We start from the raw sequence: 26,374 nt of genomic DNA, 5'->3' as shown, positions 1-26,374 counted from the left end.
TCTTTTATATACAGTACAATGATCCCTCGGTTAACGAACGCCTCGGTTAACGAATTACCTTTCATAAGAATCTTCAATTCGGTTAACGAAATTTTTACGAAATCATGTCAACATGTTTTCGCTTGCTCACCAGCTGGAATATTAGTCCGCCAATACAGTAATTGGTTCTATGGCTTAAATTCATTCCCATTTGAGTAAATATCAAGAAGGTTGTACTATTCAATAATTTTCCAAGTTTTATATTAAAATTTTTAGTAATTTTAACACTTAGTTAACATAATTGGAGTACAGGAAACTAGTTTTTGGTGCGCCCAACAGCCACTTGACTCACCCACAAAGGAGTCAGTTTGTATCTGATTGTGGCTCTCTTGAACATAAACTATTTTTACGTTTTTACAGTACAATTATTGGTCATATATTGACAATATATAGTGCAGTGCAGTGTTGATTTAAAGAAAATAATCTTGAATTACACCTAGTGAACTTAAAATTTTATGGGTGAAATGACGGCATGAAGCATGGCTGATTTCTCTTCCACCCGCACTTCCTTCTCTTCTCCATTCTCCTCCACCCCCACTTCTAATTCCCATCATCATCAACCAGGAGCCTTCTACATGCACACCTCAAAGTAAGTGTACTTTACTGCAGTTATTTTTACTTTGTATGTAATTTTCGGTGAGCTGGAACCAATTACCCAAAATCCCATTGAAACAATGGTTTCGGTTAACGAACGACCTTCTGGAACGTATTGTGTTCGTTAACCGAGGGACCACTGTACTGGGATCCAGGGAGCAGGGCAATCCGGTCCTGTCTGTGCGATTGAGCAGACCTTTTGGGGAGTCACACTGCTCACCCCACATGGGGAGGGGGCTAGAAAAGGTGCCCTAAACATAGCCTGCCTAAAGAACCAACCTGACTGGCAACCGCACCCAGTAAGGTCATCCTTATGCGGTTGAAAACACAATCAAAATCACAGATCCAATTCAAAAACAAACTATACAACCTCTTTTGGTCACTGCATGGAATGTCAGGACCCTTCTAGATACTGCCCTTGTGGCAAAAGAGCTGGCTACACCTCCTTCTGGAAGGGTAAGAAACCATATTTATGGAGTTGGCTTCCCACGCATCCTACACAGGCTAACAGAAATGCCTATTGGGATCAACGAGCGCCTCATGACGCTCCGAGTCCTACTGAATCACTCACGTCATGCCTTCTTCATCAGTGCATACGCCCCAACACTGGATGCAGAGGATGACATCAAGGAGGCCTTTTATGCCGACCTCGACAGAGTGCTAACCTCTATCCCCAGAGAAGACAAGGTTGTGCTCCTTGGTGACTTCACTGCCAGAGTTGGCAAAGATGTGCTAACATTTGGCAGGGAACAATAGGGAGAAATGGACTAGGCAAGTGTAATCCCAACGGCCTACTCCTCCTCAGCAAGTGTGCTGCTCACAACCTCAATATCACCAATACCTTGTTTAGGCAGGCCAACAAGTCCAAGGGTTTGTGGCAACACCCAAGATCCAAACACTGGCATCTCATTGACTACATCACTGTCAGATAAAGAGATCGCCAAGATGTCCTCATCACCCGTGCCATGCGTAGCTCAGACCACTGTGACTCTGATCACTGGCTCGTCAGATCCAAGCTCTTACTTCACGCCGCCCCAAAACAGCGAAGGCAGCAAGCCTCTGGAAGAGGTTTTAGCACTAAGCGTCTGGAGGACCCAGCAGTAGCACATGCTTTCAGAGAGCAGCTTGAACATGGGCTTATAAACAACCCAACAGCAAACAACGAGAATCCCAGTGCCGAATGGGATACTCTTAATACTGTTATGACAAAAACCTGCAGAGACCCTCGGCCAGATCAAAAGAAAACACCAGGACTGGTTTGATGAAAATGACCCAACAATCAGAGTACTCATCAATGAAAAATGTGCTGCTTTTACTGACTGGCAGAACAACCCTCAGTCTCGGACCAAAGCTGATACTTTCCACAAGAAGAAAGCGGCTGCCCAGCGGGAACTTTGCATTCTAAAGAACGACTGGCTTAAAAATAAAGCACATGAAGCACAAAAACTTGCAGATCAGCACAAGATGCACGAATTTTTCAATTCCACTAAAACATTTTATGGGCCAATCACTTGTGGCGCAGCCCCCCTCCACTCATCCGATGGTAACTTCATAATTAAAGACAATGAAGGTCTCTTTCAACTCTGGAAAGAACACTACCATTCACTGCTCAACCGAAACACCAATGTGGATGTCCTGACTACCCAGCAGGTCCCTCAGCATCCAGAGTTGACCCATCTCAGCTATCCTCCATCCCTGGATGAGGTAGCTACTGCCATCAAACAGATGAAAAATAACAAAGCCTCGGGGCCTGATGGAATCCCAGCTGAGGTGTATAAAGCAGGATGACCTCTGCTTACCAGCCGTCTCCACTCTCTCCTGGAGAATATATGGTAAAAGGAGGAAATCCCTCAAGTTCTTAAAGACGCCTCCATTGTCAACAAGGGAGACCGGCCAGACTGTGGCAACTACCGTGGGATCTCGCTGCTGTCCGTAGCTAGCAAGATTATCGCCCAAGTCCTCCTAAACAGACTTCTTCCTGAGGCGGAAAACTTCCTTCCAGAATCTCAATGTGGCTTTAGACCATCACATGGCACCACTGAAATGATCTTTGCTGCCTTCCAGATACAGAAAAAGTGCAGAGAACAGAGTCGTGACCTGTACATGGCTTTCATCAATCTAACCAAGGCCTTCGACTCGGTCAACAGGGAAGCCCTCTGGTGGACCCTCAGCCGTTTTGGCTGCCCACCAAAATTCATCGCCATTGTGAGGCAACTCCACGATGGCATGAACGACAGTGTCTTGCACAATGGCGCCCAGTCAGAGTTCTTCCCCATCCAAACGGGGGTTAAACAAGTATGTGTACTGGCACCAACTCTCTCTTCCATCTTCTTGGCTGCCTTCCTTACTCGTGCCAGTGAACATCGAGTACCGGGTGAAGGGTCTTTTTAACATAAGACGACTCCAGGCAAGAACAAAGGTGTCGGCAGCTTCCACCACTGAACTGCAGTATGTTGATGACCTCACCCTTGTTGCTCACACTGAACACGACCTACAGGAGATCCTGAACACCTACACAGACGCGTATACACACTTTGGCCTTAATGTGAATGTACGTAAGATTCAGGTTCTCTTTCAGTCTGCCCCCGGTTCAGACACACCTCCACCATCCATCCAGCATAACAGTACTACCCTCTCTAATGTTGGCCACTTTCGGTATCTCGGCTCCCACCTGTCCACCACCGCAGACATCGATGAAGAGATTCAGCTTCGAATTAGATGTGCATCCTAAGCCTTTGGCAGACTCCGAAACCGTGTCTTTAGCTGTAAGGAGCCGAGATTATCTACAAAGCTACACGTATATCGAGCAGTGGTCCTCCCCACCCTGCTATATGACAGTGAGACATGAGTCACATACTGAAGGCACCTCAAAGCACTTGAAAACTTTCCCCAACATAGTCTACATTCCATCCTGAGAGTTTCCTGGGAAGACAAGAGAACAAATGCCAGTATGCTTGCCGACACCAACTGTAGGAGCATCGAGGCTACCATTGTCCATGAACAACTATGCTGGACTGGCCATGTTACCCGCATGGACGACAGTACACTGCCAAAGCAGCTACTTTACAGTCACCTCACAAATAGTAAACGTAATGCCGGCGGGCAACTGAAAAGGTATAAGGATAGTCTTAAGACAAACCTGAAAAAGTGCCAAATCGACCCCCCCACCTGGGAGACGATTACTCCACATCGTAACACTTGGAGGAGCACCACACGAGGTGTCAATACTCTCGAGTTAGCCCAACTGCAAACCGAGGCAGATAAGCGCCAACTCCGGAAAGATGCTGCCACCATCCATCCCGCACTAGATGCAGCAATCCACATGTGGAACGAATATGGATGACCCTGCTGGTCCCGCATCGACTTCTTTAGTCACCTCAAAATTCACCAATGAAGGTGACATCCCTAATAACTCATATCATTGTATCACAGCTGATGATCGTCATACTCGATTCTAAGTGACAGCAAAGTAGTAATAGTGTGTGTGTGTGTGTGTGTGTGTGTGTGTGTGTGTGTGTGTGTGTGTTGCACAGCTGATGATCGTCATACTCGATTCTAAGTGACAGCAAAGTAGTAATAGTGTGTGTGTGTGTGTGTGTGTGTGTGTGTGTGTGTGTGTGTGTGTGTGTGTGTGTGTACTAAAATAGGATGGTACTCAAATAATTGCAATCTCACAAGAAGTCCAGAAATACAAGTTATATTCTCGTAAGTCAAGTCAGTGACATTTATAAGCATTATCTATCTACGAACGTGGCGTGCCCCCTCCCCCAATTACTTCTCACTGTTTGTCTACTGTACTGACTCATTCATGACACAATATTGTTTTGTTTTTGTTTCTACATTTACGAGGTACCTAGCCAGAGCCGGAATTTCATTTTATGCGGTGCATCTACTCATATACGTGGGTCAAGTATAATTTTTTATTTAGCTCATAAAATTCATACAAATTACCCGGCCAGAATATAATTTTCAATGCTGGAATTCTTACAATATGATGATCATTTTGAATATAAACTTCATAGATTTTGCATTAGACATACAAATTTTAGATCTAATGTAATAATTTGGTTTACACAAAGCAAATATTTTATCTTTTGTGCAAAATATATGAAGTTTACATTCAAAATATTCCCTGGCCTGCAAGGAATCCAGAAATGTCAATTATATTATCCTAACTTTAGTTTGAGTTAATATTTATTACTAAAAATATAAATATACTGTTTTCTCCCAAACATTTCTCTGGTAGGGAGGGAGGGAGGGACGGACCCAGCTAGGACGGAGGTGGGGTATTTTGATTGACAGATAGTGTTGGTGGAGAATAATTTTTGTTTATTTACTGAAGATATTTGTTTTAGCTCATCAAAATTCATACAAATTACCCGGCCAGAATATAATTTTCATTGCTGGAATTCTTACAATATGTTGATCATTTTGAATATAAACATCATGGATTTTGCATTAGACATACAAATTTTAGATCTAATGTAATAATTTGGTTTACACAAAGCAAATATTTTATCTTTTGTGCAAAATATATGAAGTTTACATTCAAAATATTCCCTGGCCTGCAAGGAATCCAGAAATGTCAATTATATTATCCTAACTTTAGTCTGAGGTATTATTTATTACTATACCTTAAAATCTAGTGTTTTCACCCAAACATTTCTCAGAAGGTAGGAGCCAGTAAGCTGGGAAGAGGGAGTTGAGTCCATTATTTGAATGGACATTAACCTGGCGACAGTATTTCTCCTAAATATTAATTGTGTGAGCATACCATCATAAAATTAAGATGTTATTTTTACTACAACATAGGTATTGTTTCGGAAAAAGTTGAGTTTGGGGGTCGGCCCGGTCTCTATTTCAATTAATCCCATATGTTATGTTGTTCACTTTACGCGTTTCTCGCTTTACGCGGGCCTCCGTAGGTTCAATTGACCGCGTAAAGCGAGGGTTCACTGTACTGTAATAATCTGTGGTTATTAATACCCATACCCTTCATAAACAATACAGTATAGTCAGTGGTGGGCACAGCTAAACGAAAAGTTAGCTTCGCTAACCGCTAATCTGCTAACTAAAAAGTTAACTTCGCTAACGCTAAATCGCTAAACAGCTAAAAAAATTAGCGGAAGCTAACGCTAACCGCTAACTTTTATTATATGAATTTAGCTTCGTTTTTTTTTGGGCTCTAAAACCCTTAAAAACAGACCTAGAGCTGAAATTTTCATATGTTGTCTTGTGGCTTGGACATAGAGCTTTCCAAAAAGGTACAGCATGCCAAGATCAGATGATGATCAAGGTGCACACAAATAATTAAATGAACAAATGAAATTAAACATTAGTTTACATTCAAGTTTCAACATACACTTTATAATCTTTATTTACTGTACGAAAAGACAAAGTATTAAACGAATCCAAAAACTGTAGTACTGTATAGCATAGGTAGCAAATAGCATCATGCCAAGATCAGATGATGATCAACTTATCAAGGTGTACACTGTACACAATTTCACAAATAATTAATTTGCATTCTCATACAACCTATCGGCCTTATTCGCTATTCATGTAAATATGCAATACCAACCACATACACATTATACCAGTGCATTATTATATAACTTATTGTTGGTCTTAGTCATGTAAATAAACAGAAAACTCTAAACTTTAATGAAAAGTAAGTTTATAGACAATTTTGTTTGGCGCACACCTTGGATAACATCCTGGTTATGAACTTATGCAGTACTTAGCATAACCAAATATATTGACACAAAAAATCCTAATTAAATTAACAAATAAATGAGAAATGAAATTATACATTAGTTTACATTTACATTCTATGATTCTTTCAACAAACACTGAGTCTTTATTTACTGTAAAAAAAAAGTACAGTTAACCCTCACTTTACGCGGTTAATGTAACCCGGAGGGTACCGCGGAAAGCGAGAAACGCGTAAAGTGAATAACATAACATATGGGATTAATTGAAATGGAGTCCAGGCCGATCCCCAAACTCCACTTTTTGACGACACATAACTATGTTGTAGTAAAAATAACATCTTAATTTTATGATGGTACATGCACACAATTAATACTTAAGAGAAATAGAGAAATACAGTCGCCAAGTTAATGTCCATTCAAATAATGGACACGACTCCCTCCCCCTCTCTCACTACACTGCCTGGCTCTTCCTCTCTGAGAAATTTTTGGGGGAAAACCAGGTATAGTAATAAATAATACCTCAAACTAAAGTTAGGATAATATAATTGACATTGCTGGATTCCTTGTAAGACCAGGAATATTTTGAATATAAATGTCATATATTTTTCACAAAAGATAACATACTTACTCAGATTAAACATTTTATCTAAAAATTTTATGTCTAATGCAAAATATATGATGTTTATATTCAAAATGATCATCAAATTGTAAGAATTCCAGCAATGTAAATTATATTCTGGCCGGGTAATTTGTATGAATTTTATGAGCTAAAACAAATATCTTCAGTTAATAAAAAAAAAAAAATATTCTTCACGACACTATCTGTCAATCAAAGTACCCCACCTTGCCTCCCCCCTCTTCCAACCGCGCGGTCAGTCCCAACCCTCCCCCCCACCCCCCACCAATCCTCCCTTCAAGAGATGTTGGGTGAAAAATTTAGATTTTAACATTTTGTATTAAATAATACCTCAGATTAAAGTTAGGATAATATAATTGACATTGCTGGATTCCTTGTAAGACCAGGAATATTTTGAATATAAACGTCATATATTTTGCACAAAAGATAACATACTTACTCAGATTAAACATTTTATCTAAAAATTTTATGTCTAATGCAAAATATATGATGTTTATATTCAAAATGATCATCAAATTGTAAGAATTCCAGCAATGTAAATTATATTCTGGCCGGGTAATTTGTATGAATTTTATGAGCTAAAATAAAAATCTTCAGTTAATAAAAAAAAAATTCTTCACACGGTAACAGATGGTCGGTCGCCGGTCCCTCCCTCCCTCCCTCCCCCCCACCCCCCACCAACGTCCCTACTAGATAAATGTGTGGGAATACCAGACTGTTTACCTTTTTAGTAATAAATAATAAATCAGACTAAAGTTAGGATAATATAATTGACATTGCTGGATTCCTTGTAAGACCAGGAATATTTTGAATATAAATATCATATATTTTGCACAAAAGATAACATATTTACTCAAGAGTAAACATTATATCTAAAATTTGTATGTCTAATGCAAAATCTATGATGTTTATATTCAAAATGATCATCAAATTGTAAGAATTCCAGCAATGTAAATTATATTCTGGCCGGATAATTTGTATGAATTTTATGAGCTAAATTAAAAAAAATTATACTTCACCGTGTAAAGGGGTACACCCACCGCGGAATGTGAGCATCCTGGGTTCTGGCAGGGCACCGCGTAAACGCGGAATGTGGGACCGCGTAAAGTGAGGGTTGACTGTATTAAACTTTAATAATCAAAAAATTCCATTCACGTTTACACGTACTAACACGCTGTCAGCCAAGCGTGCCTGACTAGCTGTTGGAGACACGCGTCGCGGCATCACACGCTTACAACAGACAGGAACAAACATGCATAAATTTTGTTAACAGACTTAAAGTCAGCGGAACTAAATTTAGCGGAAGCTAATTGGTCCGCTAATGGTTTCCAAAGCTAGAGAAAACGCTAATCCGCTAACGAGAAAGGTAGCTCCGCTAATTAGCGGTTTGCGGAAGCGTGCCCACCACTGAGCATAGTACAGTACTATGTACAGTCTCTCCTCGACTTACGATGAGGTTCCGTCCCGGCGACCAGGTCGTAAGTTGAAAAGGCAAAAATAATACATATAAAATTTAAAATGGGTGTCTCTTTTTCTTATCAGCACCACCAGAACTCTCACTTTTATGCTTGCCGGCCATTTTAAAGGGAATTACAAACAAAAATTTTGTCAGTACACAGTGCGATCACCAACGTCGGGACTCTAAAATATGTAATTTGAAAAATATTTTATATTACCGTGGCCGTCGTATGTCCGGGTTGTCATAAGTTGAATATGTCGTAAGTCGAGGAGAGACTGTACAGTCGACCCTCGTTAATTCGGACCCCTTTAATCCGGATTTCGGATAATTCGGACAAAATCTGAACGAACTTTTTTTTTTTTAGGAATATTACCTACGCGGACCTTAAGCTAAAATGCTGGTCCACCCACTGCTGGGATAAAACACCAGCATCTTTTTGGTTAAATGTAACATCTCCACCACTAGTGTGTGGGGGGGGGGGATGCAACTTTTAGCTTCAGACATGAAAAATATTTACCATTTACTGCCAGTAAACAATGGAAACGTAAAATATGTCCCAATTAGTAATGAAAAGTTGTGCAGTTCCTTCAGCAAATGAAGCTCACCAACTTACAATAGGCTAAATTACCTTACAACGTGTTTTCAGTAGTCTATGTTGAAGTTCTTAGCACAGGCTAACTTATCATATCATATACGGTATCACAGTACTCATTGATCTACAAAAAATACCGGTAATAAAGACCTTTCCGATATTTCACACGTAATATAATACCCGGTAATCTACTTCAACCTCCTATTGTTTACAACGACGCATGACGCACCACCAGCTGTTGAGTATCAATCAGCTAGACGGTACACGTGTTTTTCGAATCGTTTTCAGTTAAAAAACTGTTACATCACACGTATATTATACCTAAACTGCGCCTGAATGAATATATTCTCGGAAATAAATAGTAGTTTTGCTGAAACGTGATGTATTTCAATGTAAAATAGGATAAAATACATGACGAAAACAAAAGATTTTACCTTAGCTTCCGATGTTCAAGAGAAGTTATTCTTTTTTTTTAATAGTTTTTGGTTAAAATATTGTTATATTACAATGGTATTCTATTCATACTGTGCTTGATATAATACATTCACGGAAATGTAATATTTTTGCTGAAATTACAGACGTATTACAGTGGAAAGTGCGATAAAATCGTGACGAAAACAATGACTTTCGCTTTCGTTCGTTCAAGAGATGTTACCGTAATCGCTTTTCGATTGGTTTTCAGTTAAAAAACCGTTGTATTACAATAATATTCTATCCTAATTGACTTGAATAAATACTACGACACCATATTTCTGAATATTTTCATTAAAATCCATCCAAATCATTTTCCTTGTCATCATCTGCAGCACCAAACAGCTTCTCCCAGTCCTCTCCTTGAATAGGGCTACAGGGTACGTGTTTTTCGAATCGTTTTCAGTTAAAAAACTGTTACATCACACGTATATTTTACCTAAACTGCGCCTGAATGAATATATTCTCGGAAATAAATAGTAGTTCTGCTGAACCGTGATGTATTTCAATGTAAAATAGGATAAAATACATGACGAAAACAAAAGACTTTACCTAAGCTTTCGATGTTCTTGAGATGTTATTCGTTTTTTTACTAGTTTTTGGTTGAAATTCTGTTATATTACAATGATATTCTATTCATACTGTGCTTGATATAACACATTCACGGAAATGTAATATTTTTGCTGAAATTACTTACGTATTACAGTGGAAAGTGGGATAAAATCGTGACGAAAACAATGACTGAAATATAATGCGATATTAGCCCCTAAATCGGTTAATTCGGACAATCGGCTAAAACGGACACCCTTCCCCCCTATTAGTCCGAATTAACGCGGGTCGACTGTATTACTTGTACAATAGCACATATTTCATTTAAATCAAATAGCTGCTTCCACACTCCAACCATCCCCTGGGCGACTTGGCAGTCAATCACCCGACTCAAAGACGTGTGACTGCCGAGCTATGCGTATGCTATAACGTCCCACCGGGAGGGATTGTGGCCTTACAGTTTAGCCCAGTACAGTGAGTTCTGCTATAACGCGTGTTTTGATAACGCGAATTTGCTCTAACGCGATTTATGAATTAGGAACGATATTTGTATAACGCGAACGCTTGTTTGCTGTAACGCGATTTTCTCTTACTATTTCTCCAATTTTGTGGTATTAACTGTGAATATAGTAAAGAAGAATATCAACAAGAAGCGTTCTGGTGATAGAATTCCCGGTGATGATCGTAAAAGAAAGGATATAACACTTGAAGAGAAGCTCGATTTTATCAACCTCAAAATCACCCTTCTCCCCCATCAAGTAAAGTGTTACATTTACTGTATGATTTCATTATTAGATATGAATGTAACATTTATTTAGACTGTGCTATCCTTTGTGTTAGGCTAACTACTAAATTTTTTCGATTTCGAGTAATCTGCACCTAACCCTATTTTCTCCATAAGCCCTGTTATTTCTATTACGCGATTTTCTATAACACGATATTTTACAAGAACACAATTATCGCGTTATAGCAGAACTACCTGTATCTCACCGTTTCCACCCATTCACTTCCCACACACACACACTCTTGTGCTCTTCATTTTTTTATAGTTTTATATTATATCTTCTTTACTTTTAGGCCACATCATTTGTATAGAGGAATAAGTATTAAAAAAAGTCAAATTTTCTGAGACAAATTTTAAAGGTCAGCCTGTAACACTGCAATGAGGGATTTATTGGGGTCCTAAGAGTGAGATTCACCTACCAGTAAAATCTCTTTACCCGGCACCTCTGAATCCCCATAGGTGTCAGATAACGGGTTCTACGTCATATGCCGTAGACCGTAATACCCCGCCATTCGCAACTCCGCTCATTTGCAATTGATATTTTAACACCCATGTTTGATATTCACAAGGCATACCCCACTTACTCCTAATATCAAATATTAAAAATAATGATGATAAGCTGCAGTATATTTGTTTCAAACCACACACACTGGCCAAGTAGTGCTGTGGTTACCAGCTATGAAATTCTGACCCCAAGACTCAGCCAATTATGCTGTATTTATGCATCTCTCTTTTCTTCTCTTCCGATTTAATGGAATATTTCTGCTGGTAGTCGTCATTTGATTTTGTTTATTTTAGACGTGACTAAGGTTTGACGTGCAGCTGTGAGTTATTGTATTTATCGTGGGGGTGGGATTTTGTGGGTGGGGTCCGTATGTGTTTTCATAATGTGATTTTCTTTTATATAAACGATGATATTTAACCTTCGAGGAGTAGTGGAATAACTCTACACAAGCAAAATGAGGAACGTGTGGTGGAGGTGTGTGGCATCTCTGGTGGCTCAAGCTGTGCGAACGGGCTGTGCAGTTACGTGTTTATGCTGTGTAATCGTACGCTGTGCCACCCGGAAGAGTTTTGTCCGCTTTGAACTGTTGCGTTGTGTGGGTGGTAGAGTCGGTGCTATATTGCAAAAGTTTTTGTAATGCCTCTCACTGACTCACATATTATATACACACACAACCACAAAGTGTTGCAGTTATCAAAACACTGGTGTCAGTCTATGCTTATGGTAACTGAATTTTGGTGCCAGTGAGTTAAATCTGCCAGTTATCTGGACTAGGGGATTCTACCGTATATACACCATTATTTTATCTTATTTCTCATAGGAGTTAGTAACTGGCGGGAATTCAGTTTCAGAGTTGGTAACACCGTTTTTAACATCAGCTGTTGTGGTGGTGGTGGTTACAGCCAAGATACGTTGGTGTGTTGTTACAAATTATGTCTAGGATTATACTTAGTATTACTAAAAACCTAGAGTCAAATTATACAAAAGATAGGTGAAAAATTCTGGCTTTTTTTATCAAAAGTTCAGGGGTCAAACTACAGTATACGAGATCAGTTTATTCATGAGTACAGTATATACGTTAAGCAGAGAAATGTTGCCACACACTAGCCTGGACTACACTGTACACTGTTTACTGTACAGTACATGGTCAGCACAGGATGCTCTCAGATGCCTGTGTCACCAACTTAGCATTTTCCAATGTTATGAAAAATGCCATAAAATTTTTCGTAAAAGTCGGGTTTTTATTCGTATAAGGAAGCGCTGCAACATTTTTCTTTTGTATTAGGGAATTTTCATAAACTGAAGCTCTCCTGTACTGTCATTCCTGCCTGACAATGATCAGACATTAATAGTTCAAGTGTCATGAACCTATGTTACTTTATAAATAAATAAGCAACAATAAGTTACTTAAAATAATAAACAGCACCAAGTTACTTAATACACAAACAGCAGCAAATTACTTAATATATAAACAAGGTAAAGGTAAGAATGGTGGGGAAGTACTGACCTGTTTCTGGCCAAGGTTGGTGGAGGTGGTCTGGGAGGCTTCACCCTGGCCTTCTTTGGTGTATCTTCTACGCTCTCATCGGCAAGATCTTCATCGTCGCTCCAGAAGGGATTCAGATTCTTTGAGTCTTTCTTTTCATCTTTCTCTTTTTCCAACTCTTTTCCAAATTCATCATCATCATCATCACTGTCAAAGGGATTCATGTTCACCTTGATAAGTTTCCTGGCTATTTTCTGGTTATCGTCGCTCCGAGGTTCACATATCTCGGTCTTAACTGCGTCGTGGGTTGTGGCGTCTTCCTTCTGAGCCTCATCGTCACTTCCAAAGGGATTCAAATCTTGAGGATAATGGATGGACTGTAAGGAAGGGGAAGAGAAATCGCCGCCGCTGTCCTGAGAGACACACGTGACGTTGTTGTTATCGGTCTCGCTGCTGCCCTCGGACTGACTCACTGCCACCCCACTCTCGTCCTGCTGAGAATCGGCTTCATCTTCAAATGGGTTACAATCCTCGAGGGCATCTGTCTCTGGTGGTAATTCTTCAGAGTTCTCGGTTTTTGAGTCAAATTGGAAGTTCTCGGTGTCGTCGTCTTCTCTGTTCGGTTCTTCGTAAGGAATGACTTCTTGTTTTTCTGTAGTGATGGCTATGGAAGGCATGGGAGATATATCTTTGACATTTTCATCTACTTTTTCACTATTATCGTTTGTTTTTTCGGTTTTTTCTAATGAATCAACTATTTTGTCGTTATTTTCTTCATTAACACTAGGCACAGTATCTACATAAACAACCTTACTGGTAATATCCTTACTGTTTTGATCCTTGTCTGGGTCCACAGCATCAGTTTGGACTTCATCTTTAGTAACACAAATAGTTTCCTTCTTTTTATCTAACAGTAAATAATTTTGTCTTGTTCCACTTTTTCCATCAATTTTGTTAGTAATCTTCTTATCCGAAGCAACAGTATTATCGGAAATTTCCCTAAACATTTTCAACCGCTGGGCAACAATAGAAGAGGAGGTCTTGATTGCACCATTAGAAATCCTAGGAGTTGTTTGGTGTTGCCCTGTGTCCAGTGTTAGTGTTTCAGGTGGGTTTGTTTTCATACCTTTGGCTTCATCACAATGGTGTTGGTTAGAGTACCCGGTGGCTGCCACTCTGGACTCTCTCTCTCTTGATCCAAACAGAGCAGAGGAAACTTGAGAGAAATGACTGAATCTGTTGCTCGTCTTTACGTCGTCTGCGTCGAGGTTGGAGTCCTGTTTTACGTCGGGAGCCTCTAAGGTCTGTGAAAGGAAGACAGTTCGAGGCTTAAGAGGTCTTGGAGAATGTGTTAATGTGGTGTGTGTACGGTGGGTCTGGTCCTCCAACAATGTCTCGGCATCATGGCTGTAGGTGTCACTTTCTTCCTCAGAGTCTTCACTGTTTGAGTCAGAGTCAGAGTCTGTGTCAGAGGCAGATGATCGTCGCTTGTGTTTACTGGAGGGGGTGCTGGTGGCGTCGACAACTTGAGGCGACGGTTCGTGTTCTTCGTCGGGACAGGTCTCGCAGCAAAACTGTCCTTTTTCGGTCTCGTAGTAGCTCGCCAGGGTCAGCTGGGTGTCGCACCGGGCGCATCGGAAACACGTCCGGTGCATCAGCTGACCCGGAGAGCCTACCAAGAGACGCTCTGCCAAGAACACCGGGTTGTTACATCCAGCGCACACCTCACGACGAACTCGCCCACCTGCCAACACCTGCAGCATTAAGAAAGTGTGTTACCCATAAATAAAAAACTGTTTAGCCTCTCATTGTACATCTCTGATTCTGTGCAGCTGTAATTAATAACTAATAACAATAATAACTTCTTGCATATGAAAACACAATACAGGAAGTCCTTGCCATTTACAACCCCTCTTATTCGCAATTGATATTCTAACACCCATATTTGACATTCACAAAGCGAATTAGAAAAAATAACACCCAGTTGATCCTGTCTCCAGCGTATAGAAACTATTGCCAACTGTAGTGTATTTTATCTTTCGTTTTGTTTATTATTAATATTTTTATTTATTCCTAACATTTACCGTATAGTATACACACGACCCTAATTGAGTGTACTGTATATAAAAAACTATGTGGTGAAAGTTGCCGGCTGGAAATGCATCCCCAATTATTACATGGATTCTTATGGGGAAAATTACCAATATTCACAAAACTGTTATTTACACCGAGTTTTAGGAAGACATCGTCCATCATACCTGAGGTGCTCCTCTACAACAACTACATTACCAAGTAAATAATTTGAGAGACTTTATGGTAAAACAAAACAAGGCATTATGTTAGTAAATAATAACCAATAATTTTTTAACAGAGACAATTAATAATTTTTGGTGTAATGTATAAAATTAAAAATATAAATTATACATTTTGACTGTCTCATGCCTTTACCCTGGCTGACTGAAGCTTGCTTAAACGATACTACTGTAATAATGCGTTACAGTACCTCCATGGTCACTCATAACAGGTACCTCCATGGTCACTCATAACAGGTACCTCCATGGTCACTCATTACAGGTACCTCCATGGTCACTCATTACAGGTACCTCCATGGTCACTCATAACAGGTACCTCCATGGTCACTCATACCAGGTACCTCCATGGTCACTCATAACAGGTACCTCCATGGTCACTCATAACAGGTACCTCCATGGTCACTCCAATATTTACAGTTGTTTGATTGATGAGTTACATTGGTGGTACAGGTTGGCCATCCACTGGGGCCAACTGCTGTAGGTCCTCTCCTGCATCAAACAATTACTGTACAACCTTCACTGTGGCCAACACATCAGGCACACCTGTGTATATTTATTCCCCACTTATCATGTAATAGTATTTGTTATTAAATAAAGCAAAAATTAACTGTGTAATCACCACCATTAGTAGGTGGTGGGCAGCTACCAAACAGGGAGGTACTACTGCCTGGGAAGATATTGGAAGCATAATGTGTTGTCTAATGGTAGACCCTACTGCCATATGTGACCAAGTCCCAGGTTGATGATCTGACTTTCTGCCTCATTTTCACACAATTGCAGGGTTTCAATTGTTTCTCTTACTATTGACAACACAACATACATATATTGTTTCTCACTATTGATCTTTTTCTTTTCATTTTTGTATATCGTTATTATTGTTATTATTATTACTAATATTATTGTTATCATTATTATTCTATTATTTTATTTTTTTATTTGTATTATTAATTTTATTTACTGTGAATTATTATTATTATTATTACATCCCCGGGTTGGCTAATGCCTCTAAAAAGAACAGACAACACTGGTTCAGGGGCAAGTTACACCACTCTCAGTTGAGCATGATGCCAGCTGCTGTGACCAACGAGAAGATAAGTGACCACAACCACTACAGTACAGCACAGCACAGCACAGCACAGCACTGAGAAACAGAACAAGGTAAAAGCAACAACTATCACCATACATGAACAATGTTAAGCTAGACAATACAAGTGATAATACTAATGGCAGAGAGAAAACAAGAATATATGTTATGACCTTCCTGGGTGACTCATAGTGTAGCTACAACAGTGATAAACAGGATCCTTTCCCACCTACACCTGTAAGGTCGTCCCATATGCAGGTACAGTATTGGTTATTCAAGACAGAGTCACAAAGGTTAAAACTTACACTAACTGAACTTAAAAAGAGTCCTCAACCTAGCTTGAGCAACCATCATCATCTTTTCATTGGATGACTTTTTCAGATATACAGTATTGTAGGTCCAGAAATATCCTTTAGTCCCATAGATGTCTGGCAAATATTTTGGTGTTGAAAATTTTTGCATGATCTTCTCACTGTCAGCCAACACTGTAAGCCTTGCATACACTGTACATGATCTACTCAGTAACAGCCAACACTGTAAGCTCATACACTGTACACAGTGTCAGCCAACACTGTAAGCTCATACACTGTACATGATCTTCTCACTGTCAGCCAACACTGTAAGATCATACACTGTACAATAGTGTCAGCCAACACTGTAAGATCATACACTGTACATGATCTTCTCACTGTCAGCCAACACTGTAAGCTCATACACTGTACATGATCTTCTCACTGTCAGCCAACACTGTAAGATCATACACTGTACATTAGTGTCAGCCAACACTGTAAGCTCATACACTACATGATCTTCTCACTGTCAGCCAACACTGTAAGATCATACACTGTACATTAGTGTCAGCCAACACTGTAAGCTCATACACTGTACATGATCTTCTCACTGTCAGCCAACACTGTAAGCTGAGGGGCAGGATCTCTCTGGTAAGGAGTGTTACTTTATCTCACCTAAAATAGACTAACAAGAGCCAGTTTTTGTAAGACCAAAGGTCAAATTGAGTCTGTTTCATGGTAATGAGAGTAAAGAATGCACAGACACTCTGTACATGTACATGCACATACAGAGCCTCTGAGTGTACATGGTAGTCAGCTGGGAGGTAAACTCACTCAAAAATATTGTGCACCCTTAGCTCCGAAACCATCCACAACAATCACTGCGACAGAACCCGTGATGAGTGTTATAACCTCATTGGTCCGGTGCTTCATAGTGTATAACCCCATTGGTCCGGTGCTTCATAGTGTATAACCCCATTGGTCCGGTGCTTCATAGTGTATAACCCCATTGGTCCGGTGCTTCATAGTGTATAACCCCATTGGTCCGGTGCTTCATAGTGTATAACCCCATTGGTCCGGTGCTTCATAGTGTATAACCCCATTGGTCCGGTGCTTCATAGTGTATAACCCCATTAGTCCGGTGCTTCATAGTGTATAACCTCATTGGTCGGGTGCTTCATAGTGTATAACCCCATTGGTCCGGTGCTTCATAGTGTATAACCCGTAAAGGTGAAGAATAATCTTTTAGTGAGTGTACATAGTTGTCAGTTTAGGTAATTCTTAAATAAAAAAATTATGCAATGGGATGCTTGTACAGATGAATTTTCCCTTGTAGTACTGTAGGTGTTTCAGTTAGTTTTGCCTAGTGGCATCCAGGGGCCTTTCTTGTCCACCTTTCTCCTACACACTTTCATAGTCACCCACCATGGTCAGAATCTCATAAATGGAGAACTGATCGAGACTCCCGTCTTATGGCCAAGACCAGAACTGGTGACTCAGTTCCCTGGTGTATGATACGAGACAGCTAAAACTGATCCAGCTAACCCCGTTTGTAGCCAAGACAAGCAAAGGTGATGCTGCACACAAGGTCTACACACTCATTCTGTCTCTGGGAGGAACCCTTTAAAGGCTCCAATGGAGGATGCTGTTTACAAAAAACTCGCCACTATTTCTTGAGATTACTGTATAAGGATTTCGACTGAAGATTAATTCTGGCAGGAACCTGAGTCATCCACTCCAGTCTGGGTCATAACATGGAGCCTTAGAATCACTCCTCCACTTGTATACTTGTAGCCAGAAGTGAGCCAATCTACAAATTCTTACCTGAAAACAAGAATAATGAAAAACTGCACTACACAGACAAGAGCCAAGTTATGTTAGTATCAGCATTAGTTACAAACTTCCCCATAAAATGCATGGCATCTTAGTGAGGCTCACTGGTCACACTGTCAGTGCAGAGTCTCTCTCTCTCTCTCTCTCTCTCACACACACACACACACACACAGGACATTTTACATGATTTGAAACTTGGAGAAAATTTCACCGATGCTACAGAGTACGGGGAAGGGAGATGGGGAGGGGAAGGGAGATGGGGAGGGGAAGGGAGATGGGGAGGGGAAGGGAGATGGGGAGGGGAAGGGAGATGGGGAGTGGAAGAAAGCAAGATCGGGAAGGGAGACACGTGGCAACAGGAGGGACGGGAGAGACTTGGTCATGTCCAGCCCCCTCAGAGGGGAGCTCCCCGAAGGAGTAAGATGTTGTAGACGAGAGACTAGAGAAGACCCCAAAGAGGGGAAAAATTTCTTGATAGCCCTGAAGTGTCAGAAACAGGGACACAAAAGAGAAAAACAACAATGCATCCAACCCAAGATGCTGATGCAGTAAAGTAGAGAAGAAGACCCCCACATATCACGTGAGGAACAACAGAAACACAGTTGAAGTGGAGTGTGTAGAGTCATGCAGCCACAAGTGATGGAAGTATGAGGCAGGAGAACCCTCGGTCAATACTGAAGGGAGATAAAAGCATGCTTAACCTTCCAAGGTACTGTACTGTAGTGCCCTCAGCTCAGTACTAATGTAAACTTTCATTTTATTTACTCTTCAAACATCATAATACAGCGTAGTGCTGTCAAACTGCACTAATGAATGTACTGTACAGTAATAATATTTATGACTTTTTTACAGTACTGTATATGTAATCATTTTTTTAACAGAAATATTGTAAATATAAATAGAATATACTGTAACCAGTAAAAATTTTGAATTCTGTTCGTAGAAAACCATAAACTATTTAACACGAAATAGTTACCACATAACGGCTTTACAGACTGAATAAAGAGGTAAGAAAGGAACTTAAATAATTAATATGTGAGGTGAGACCTTATGTGACACTGAGCTTTGGCATGACAAGAGCCACAACGAGAGTTGTAACAGTCATCCAACAGTATCTCTTTCCTGTGTTTCTTGTAGTATAGTACAGTACCAGTCATTCCGCCCTGCTAACCTTTGAGCATGCACAGGATTGTATGGTCTTTACCTCATCAACAAAATATTTCAGGCTTGTAAAGTCCCATGATGTCTAAATTGTCCTATAAGAAAGAGGGTTGGGTGAATTAGATTGGTAAACAAAAAATATTAAATGCCAAAAATAAAGGTTAAGGCTTCTGTTCACATAAAACACCTTACAAATGGGTGTACAAAAACATGATCTTGCTACAGTACATTACTGTATGTGTAATATTTTATCCAAAGTTATTATAGATGCACCCATATGTAAGGCAGTGGTTGCTTGGACTAACAAAAGAATAGTTATAATCATGCATAAAACTGTTACTAAAGCATCTGTCCACGTCAAGACAATAAGCTCAAGTTAAGACGGCTCGTGAATTATAAACAAACATCAGCTAATAACATTTATAACACAGCCATGCATTATTTGGTTAAAATGTTTACAGGAAAACAGACTGAAAACTGTAAAGTGTTGGTGTGAAGCTGAAGGACAGAGGTACCAAGATCACCTGCCACTATGACTAACACCACCACCATACACATTATGGTACACACTACAGTGTACACTATGGTACACACTACAGTGTACACTATGGTACACACTACAGTGTACACTATGGTACACACTACAGTGTGCACTATGGTACACACTACAGTGTGCACTATGGTACACACTACAGTGTGCACTATGGTACACACTACAGTGTACACTATGGTACACACTACAGTGTGCACTATGGTACACACTACAGTGTGCACTATGGTACACAATACAGTGTACACAATGACACACAACAATGTACATACTGTACAGTGTACAGCACAATTTGCTGCACCAGTATAAGCAGACACATCAGAGGTGATACATTTTTCCAGGTGGTCACAGTGTGTCATGGGCATGGAGGGGCTCTCATGGGTCACAGTGTGTCAGGAGGACTGTACTGCATCATGGGCAGGGAGGGGCTCTCATGGGTCACAGTGTGTCAGGAAGACTGTACTGCATCATGGGCAGGGAGGGGCTCTCATGGGTCACAGTGTGTCAGGAAGACTGTACTGCATCATGGGCAGGGAGGGGCTCTCATGGGTCACAGTGTGTCAGGAGGACTGTACTGCATCATGGGCAGGGAGGGGCTCTCATGGGTCACAGTGTGTCAGGAAGACTGTACTGCATCATGGGCAGGGAGGGGCTCTCATGGGTCACAGTGTGTCAGGAGGACTGTACTGCATCATGGGCAGGGAGGGGCTCAAATGGGTCACAGTGTGTCAGGAAGACTGTACTGCACCATGGGCAGGGAGGGGCTCTCATGGGTCACAATAAATAGGACAACAACAGACCTTAAAACTTATTTGAAATAAATTATGGATAAAAACATTTTCTAAAACAATGTACAGAGACCAGTCGTTCTCTGTCTGGCAGCAAGCGTAAGGGAGCGGCACCAGACAACTTAGTGACTACAGTAGGTGGAGTGCTCCAGGAGTAACACCGCTGTTTGATATTTTACAAACCTTTACACACAATAAACTTAACTGTATAGAACTTTGAAAAATAAAATAGGAATAAAATCTAAAAAAAAAACCAACTCTTAAAGTTATAAATGACAAAACTACACAGTTAAATTGACAAAGACAACGATACAAACTTTTAAAGACGACCACAGGTCCACAACACAGGTTGACTTCTGCCCAGTACTGTGCTGTACTGTGCTGCCCTGTACTGCCCTGTACTGTGCTGTACTGTAATGTACTGTAATGTACTGTACTGTGCTGCCCTGTACTGCCCTGTACTGTGCTGTACTGTAATGTACTGTAATGTACTGTACTGTACTGTAATGTACTGTACTGTACTGTAATGTACTGTACTGTAATGTAATGTACTGTACTGTAATGTACTGTACTGTACTGTACTGTAATGTAATGTACTGTACTGTAATGTACTGTACTGTACTGTTCTATACAGTACTGTACAGAACAGTACTGCACTGTGCTGCCCTGTACTGCCCTGTACTGTGCTGTACTGTACTGTAATGTACTGTAATGTACTGTACTGTAATGTAATGTACTGTACTGTAATGTAATGTACTGTACTGTACTGTACTGTACTGTAATGTACTGTAATGTAATGTACTGTACTGTACTGTAATGTACTGTACTGTACTGTAATGTACTGTACTGTAATGTAATGTACTGTAATGTACTGTACTGTACTGTAATGTACTGTACTGTAATGTAATGTACTGTACTGTAATGTACTGTACTGTACTGTAATGTACTGTACTGTACTGCGCAGATATCACTGCAACGTGCAGCACTGTACCAGCATCAGACTGTATCAATCACTGCATTACTGACCACTGTACTGCAGTGTCGTACTGTACTGCACAGTACTGTACTGCACTGTACTGTACTGTACAGTACTGTACTGTACTGCACAGTACTGTACTGCACCGCAACACTGTACTGTACAGTACTGTACTGCAATGTACTGTACTATACAGTACTGTACTGTACTGTACTGTACTGCACTGTACTATACAGTATCATATGCTGCACTGTACTCTACTGGTACAGCAGTGCAGCACAGTGCAGTACTGTTCTGTACAGTACTGTATAGAACAGTACAGTGCAGCAGAACTGTACAGCAACTGCAGTGTACTGTACTGTACTGTACTGCACTGTACTGTAATGTGCTGTACTGTACTGTACTGTACAGTAGAGTACTGTACTGCAACGTGCAGCACTGTACTGTACAGTACTGCACTGTACTGCACTGTACTGTACAGTACATTACTGCACTGTACTGTACTGTACAGTACTATACTGTACTGTGCTGTACTGTACTGTACAGTACTGCACTGTGCTGCACTGTACTGTACAGTGCTGTACTGTACTGCAATGTATTACTATACAGTACTGTACTGTACAGTACTGTACTGCACTGTACTATACAGTACTGCACTGTGCTGCACTGTACTGTACTCTACTGTACAGTGCAGTACAGTGTGTTCTGTACAGTACTGTATAGAACAGTACAGTGCAGTGCAGTACAGCAGAACTGTACAGTACTACACTGTACTGTACTGTACTGCACTGTACTGTAATGTGCTGTACTGTACTATACAGTACTGTACAGTAGGGTACTGTACTGCACCGTGCAGCACTGTACTGTACAGTATATTACTGCACTGTACTGAAATGTACTGCACTGTACTGTAATGTGCTGTACTGCACTGCACTGTACAGTGCAGTACAGTACTGTACTGCACTGTACAGTTGTAGCATGTACTGTACAGTACAGTACAGTACTGTACTGTACAGTGCAGCGGTGAACTGTACAGTACAGTACACTGCTGCACGGTGCAGTACTGTACTGTACAGTACAGTACAGTACTGTACTGTACAGTGCAGTACTATAGTGCACTGTACCATAATGTGCTGAGCAAATTAAATACTGGGTTATAGTAATGTCCTTTACAAAACTGTAGTACCCTACAAACAACACCACAGTAACCACCACAACACCACTGTAACCATCACAACACCGCTGTAACCACCACAACACCACTGTAACCAACACAATACCACTGTAACCATCACAACACCGCTGTAACCATCACAACACCGCAGTAACCATCACAACACCACTGTAACCAACACAATACCACTGTAACCATCACAACACCACAGTAACCACCACAACACCACTGTAACCAACACAACAACACTGTAACAACCACAACACCACAGTAACCACCACAACACCACAGTAACCAACACAACACCAGTGTAACCAACACAACACCACTGTAACCACCACAACACCACAGAAACCACCACAACACCACTGTAACCACCACAACACCCCTGTAACCACCACAACACTACAGTAACCAACACAACACCACAGTAACCACCACAACACCACTGTAACCACCACACAACACCACAGTAACCACCACAACACCACTGTAACCACCACAACACCACTGTAACCACCCACAACACCCACTGTAACCACCACAACACCACAGTAACCACCACAACACCAGTGTAACCAACACAACACCACACTGTAACCACCACAACACCACAGTAACCACAACACCACTGTAACCACCACAACACCACTGTAACCACCACAACACCACTGTAACCACCACAACACTACAGTAACCACCACAACACCACTGTAACCACCACAACACCACTGTAACCACCACAACACCACTGTAACCAACACAACACCACAGTTACCACCACAACACCACTGTAACCACCACAACACCACAGGAACCACCACAACACCACAGTAACCACCACAACACCACAGTAACCACCACAACACCACCAACCACCACAACACCACTGTAACCACCACAACACCACAGTAACCACCACAACACCACAGTAACCACCACAACACAGTAACCACCACAACACCACCAACCACCACAACACCACTGTAACCACCACAACAACCACACAACCACCACAACACCACAGTAACCCACAACACCACACAGTAACCACCACAACACCACAGTAACCACCACCACAACACCACAGTAACCACCACAACACCACTGTAACCACCACAACACTACAGCAACCCACCACAACACCAACACCGTAACCACCACAACACCACCATAAACCACCACAACACCACTGTAACCACCACAACACCACTGTAAACCACCAACACAGTAACCACCACAACACCACTGCAACCACCACAACACCACAGTAACCACCACAACACCACAGTAACCACCACAACACCACTGTAACCACCACAACACCACAGTAACCACCACAACACCACAGTAAACCACCACAACACCACTGTAACCACCACACCACAGTAACCACCACAACACCACCAAAACCACAACACCACTGTAACCACCACAACACCCACTGTAACCACCACAACACCACTGTAACAACCAACACCACCGTAACCACCACAACACCACAGCAACCACCACAACACCACAGTAACCACCCACAACACCACTGTAACCACCACAACACCACAGTAACCACCACAACACCACTGTAACCACACCACAACACCACTGTAACCACCGAAACACCACTGTAACCACCACAACACCATCAAACCACCACAACACCACTGTAACCACCACAACACCACAGTAACCACCCACACAACTAAACCACCACAACACCACTGTAACCACCACAACACCACAGTAACCACCACAACACCACAGTAACCACCACAACACCACTGTAACCACCACAACACCACTGTAACCACCACAACACCACTGTAAACCACCACAACACCACTGTAAACCACCACAACACCACTGTAAACCACCACCACAACACCACTGTAACCACCACAAACACCACAGTAACCACCACAACACCACAGTAAACCACCACACCACCACTAAACAAACACAACACCACAGTAAACCACCACAAACACCACTGTAACCACCAATAACCACCACAGTAACCACCACAACACCACTGTAACCACCACAACACCACTGTAACCACCACAACACCACAGTAACCACCACAACACCACAGTAACCACCACAACACCACAGTAACCACCACACCACCACTGTAACCACCACAACACCACAGTAACTAACCACAACACCACAGTAACCACCACACACCACCGTAACAACCACAACACCACAGTAACCACCCACAACACCACAGTAACCACCACAACACCACAGTAACCAACACCACACCACCACTGTAACCACCACAACACCACAGTAACCACCACAACACTACAGCAACCACCACACCACACTGTAACAACCCACAACACCACAGTAACCACCACAACACTAAGAAACCACCACAACACTACAGTAACCACCACACCACCACTGTAACCACCACAACACCACTGTAACCACCACACCACCGTAACCACCACAACACCACAGCAACCACCACAACACAGTAACCACCACACCACCACTGTAACCACCACAACACCACAGTAACCACCACAACACCACAGTAACCACCACACCACCACTGTAACAACCACAACACCACAGTAACCACCACAACACCACAGTAACCACCACAACACTACAGTAACCACCACAACACCACAGTAACCACCACAACACCACTGTAACCACCACACCACCACTGTAACAACCACAACACCACAGTAACCACCTCACAACACTACAGTAACCACCACACCACCACTGTAACAACCACAACACCACAGTAACCACCACAACACCACAGTAACCACCACAACACCACAGTAACCACCACACCACCACTGTAACCACACCACCACAACACCACAGTAACCACCACAACACTACAAAACCACCACACCACCACCTGTAACAACCACAACACCACAGCTAACCACCACAACACCACTGTAACCACCACAACACCACAGTAACCACCACAACACCAGTAACCACCACAACACCACAGTAACCACCACACCACCACTGTAACCAACACAACACCACAGTAACCACCACAACACCACTGTAACCACCACACCACACAACCACCACAACACCACAGTAACCACCACACCACAGTAACCACCACAACACTACAGTAACCACCACACCACCACTGTAACCACCACACACCACAGTAACCACCACAACACCACAGTAACCACCACAACACCACAGTAACCACCAAAACACCACTGTAACCACAACACCACAGTAACCACCACACCACCACTGTAACCACCACACCACCACTGTAACCACCACAACACCACAGTAACCACCACAACACCACAGTAACCACCACACCACCACTGTAACAACCACAACACCACAGTAACCACCA

The 26,374-nt window shown here is 41.6% G+C and overlaps 1 protein-coding gene across 1 annotated transcript in view; it reads right to left on the bottom strand.

The window, feature by feature from the left end:
- The window catches only part of LOC121862058 (MICAL-like protein 1), a gene marked incomplete at its 5' end in the record, with an annotated part of 81,602 nt that overhangs the window by 22,306 nt on the left and 32,922 nt on the right, over nt 1-26,374 (bottom strand). Inside the window, 1 exon segment of the mRNA XM_042359988.1 lies at nt 12,852-14,584. Within this exon segment, the coding sequence (XP_042215922.1) occupies nt 12,852-14,584 (1,733 nt within the window).

Source organism: Homarus americanus, unplaced genomic scaffold, assembly GCF_018991925.1.
Source record: "Homarus americanus isolate GMGI-L3 unplaced genomic scaffold, GMGI_Hamer_2.0 scaffold25013, whole genome shotgun sequence".
In the NCBI taxonomy this organism is placed as follows: Eukaryota; Metazoa; Arthropoda; class Malacostraca; order Decapoda; family Nephropidae; genus Homarus; species Homarus americanus.
The sequence above is the reverse complement of the archived record's forward strand: the minus strand, read 5'-3'. Positions and strand labels throughout refer to the sequence as shown.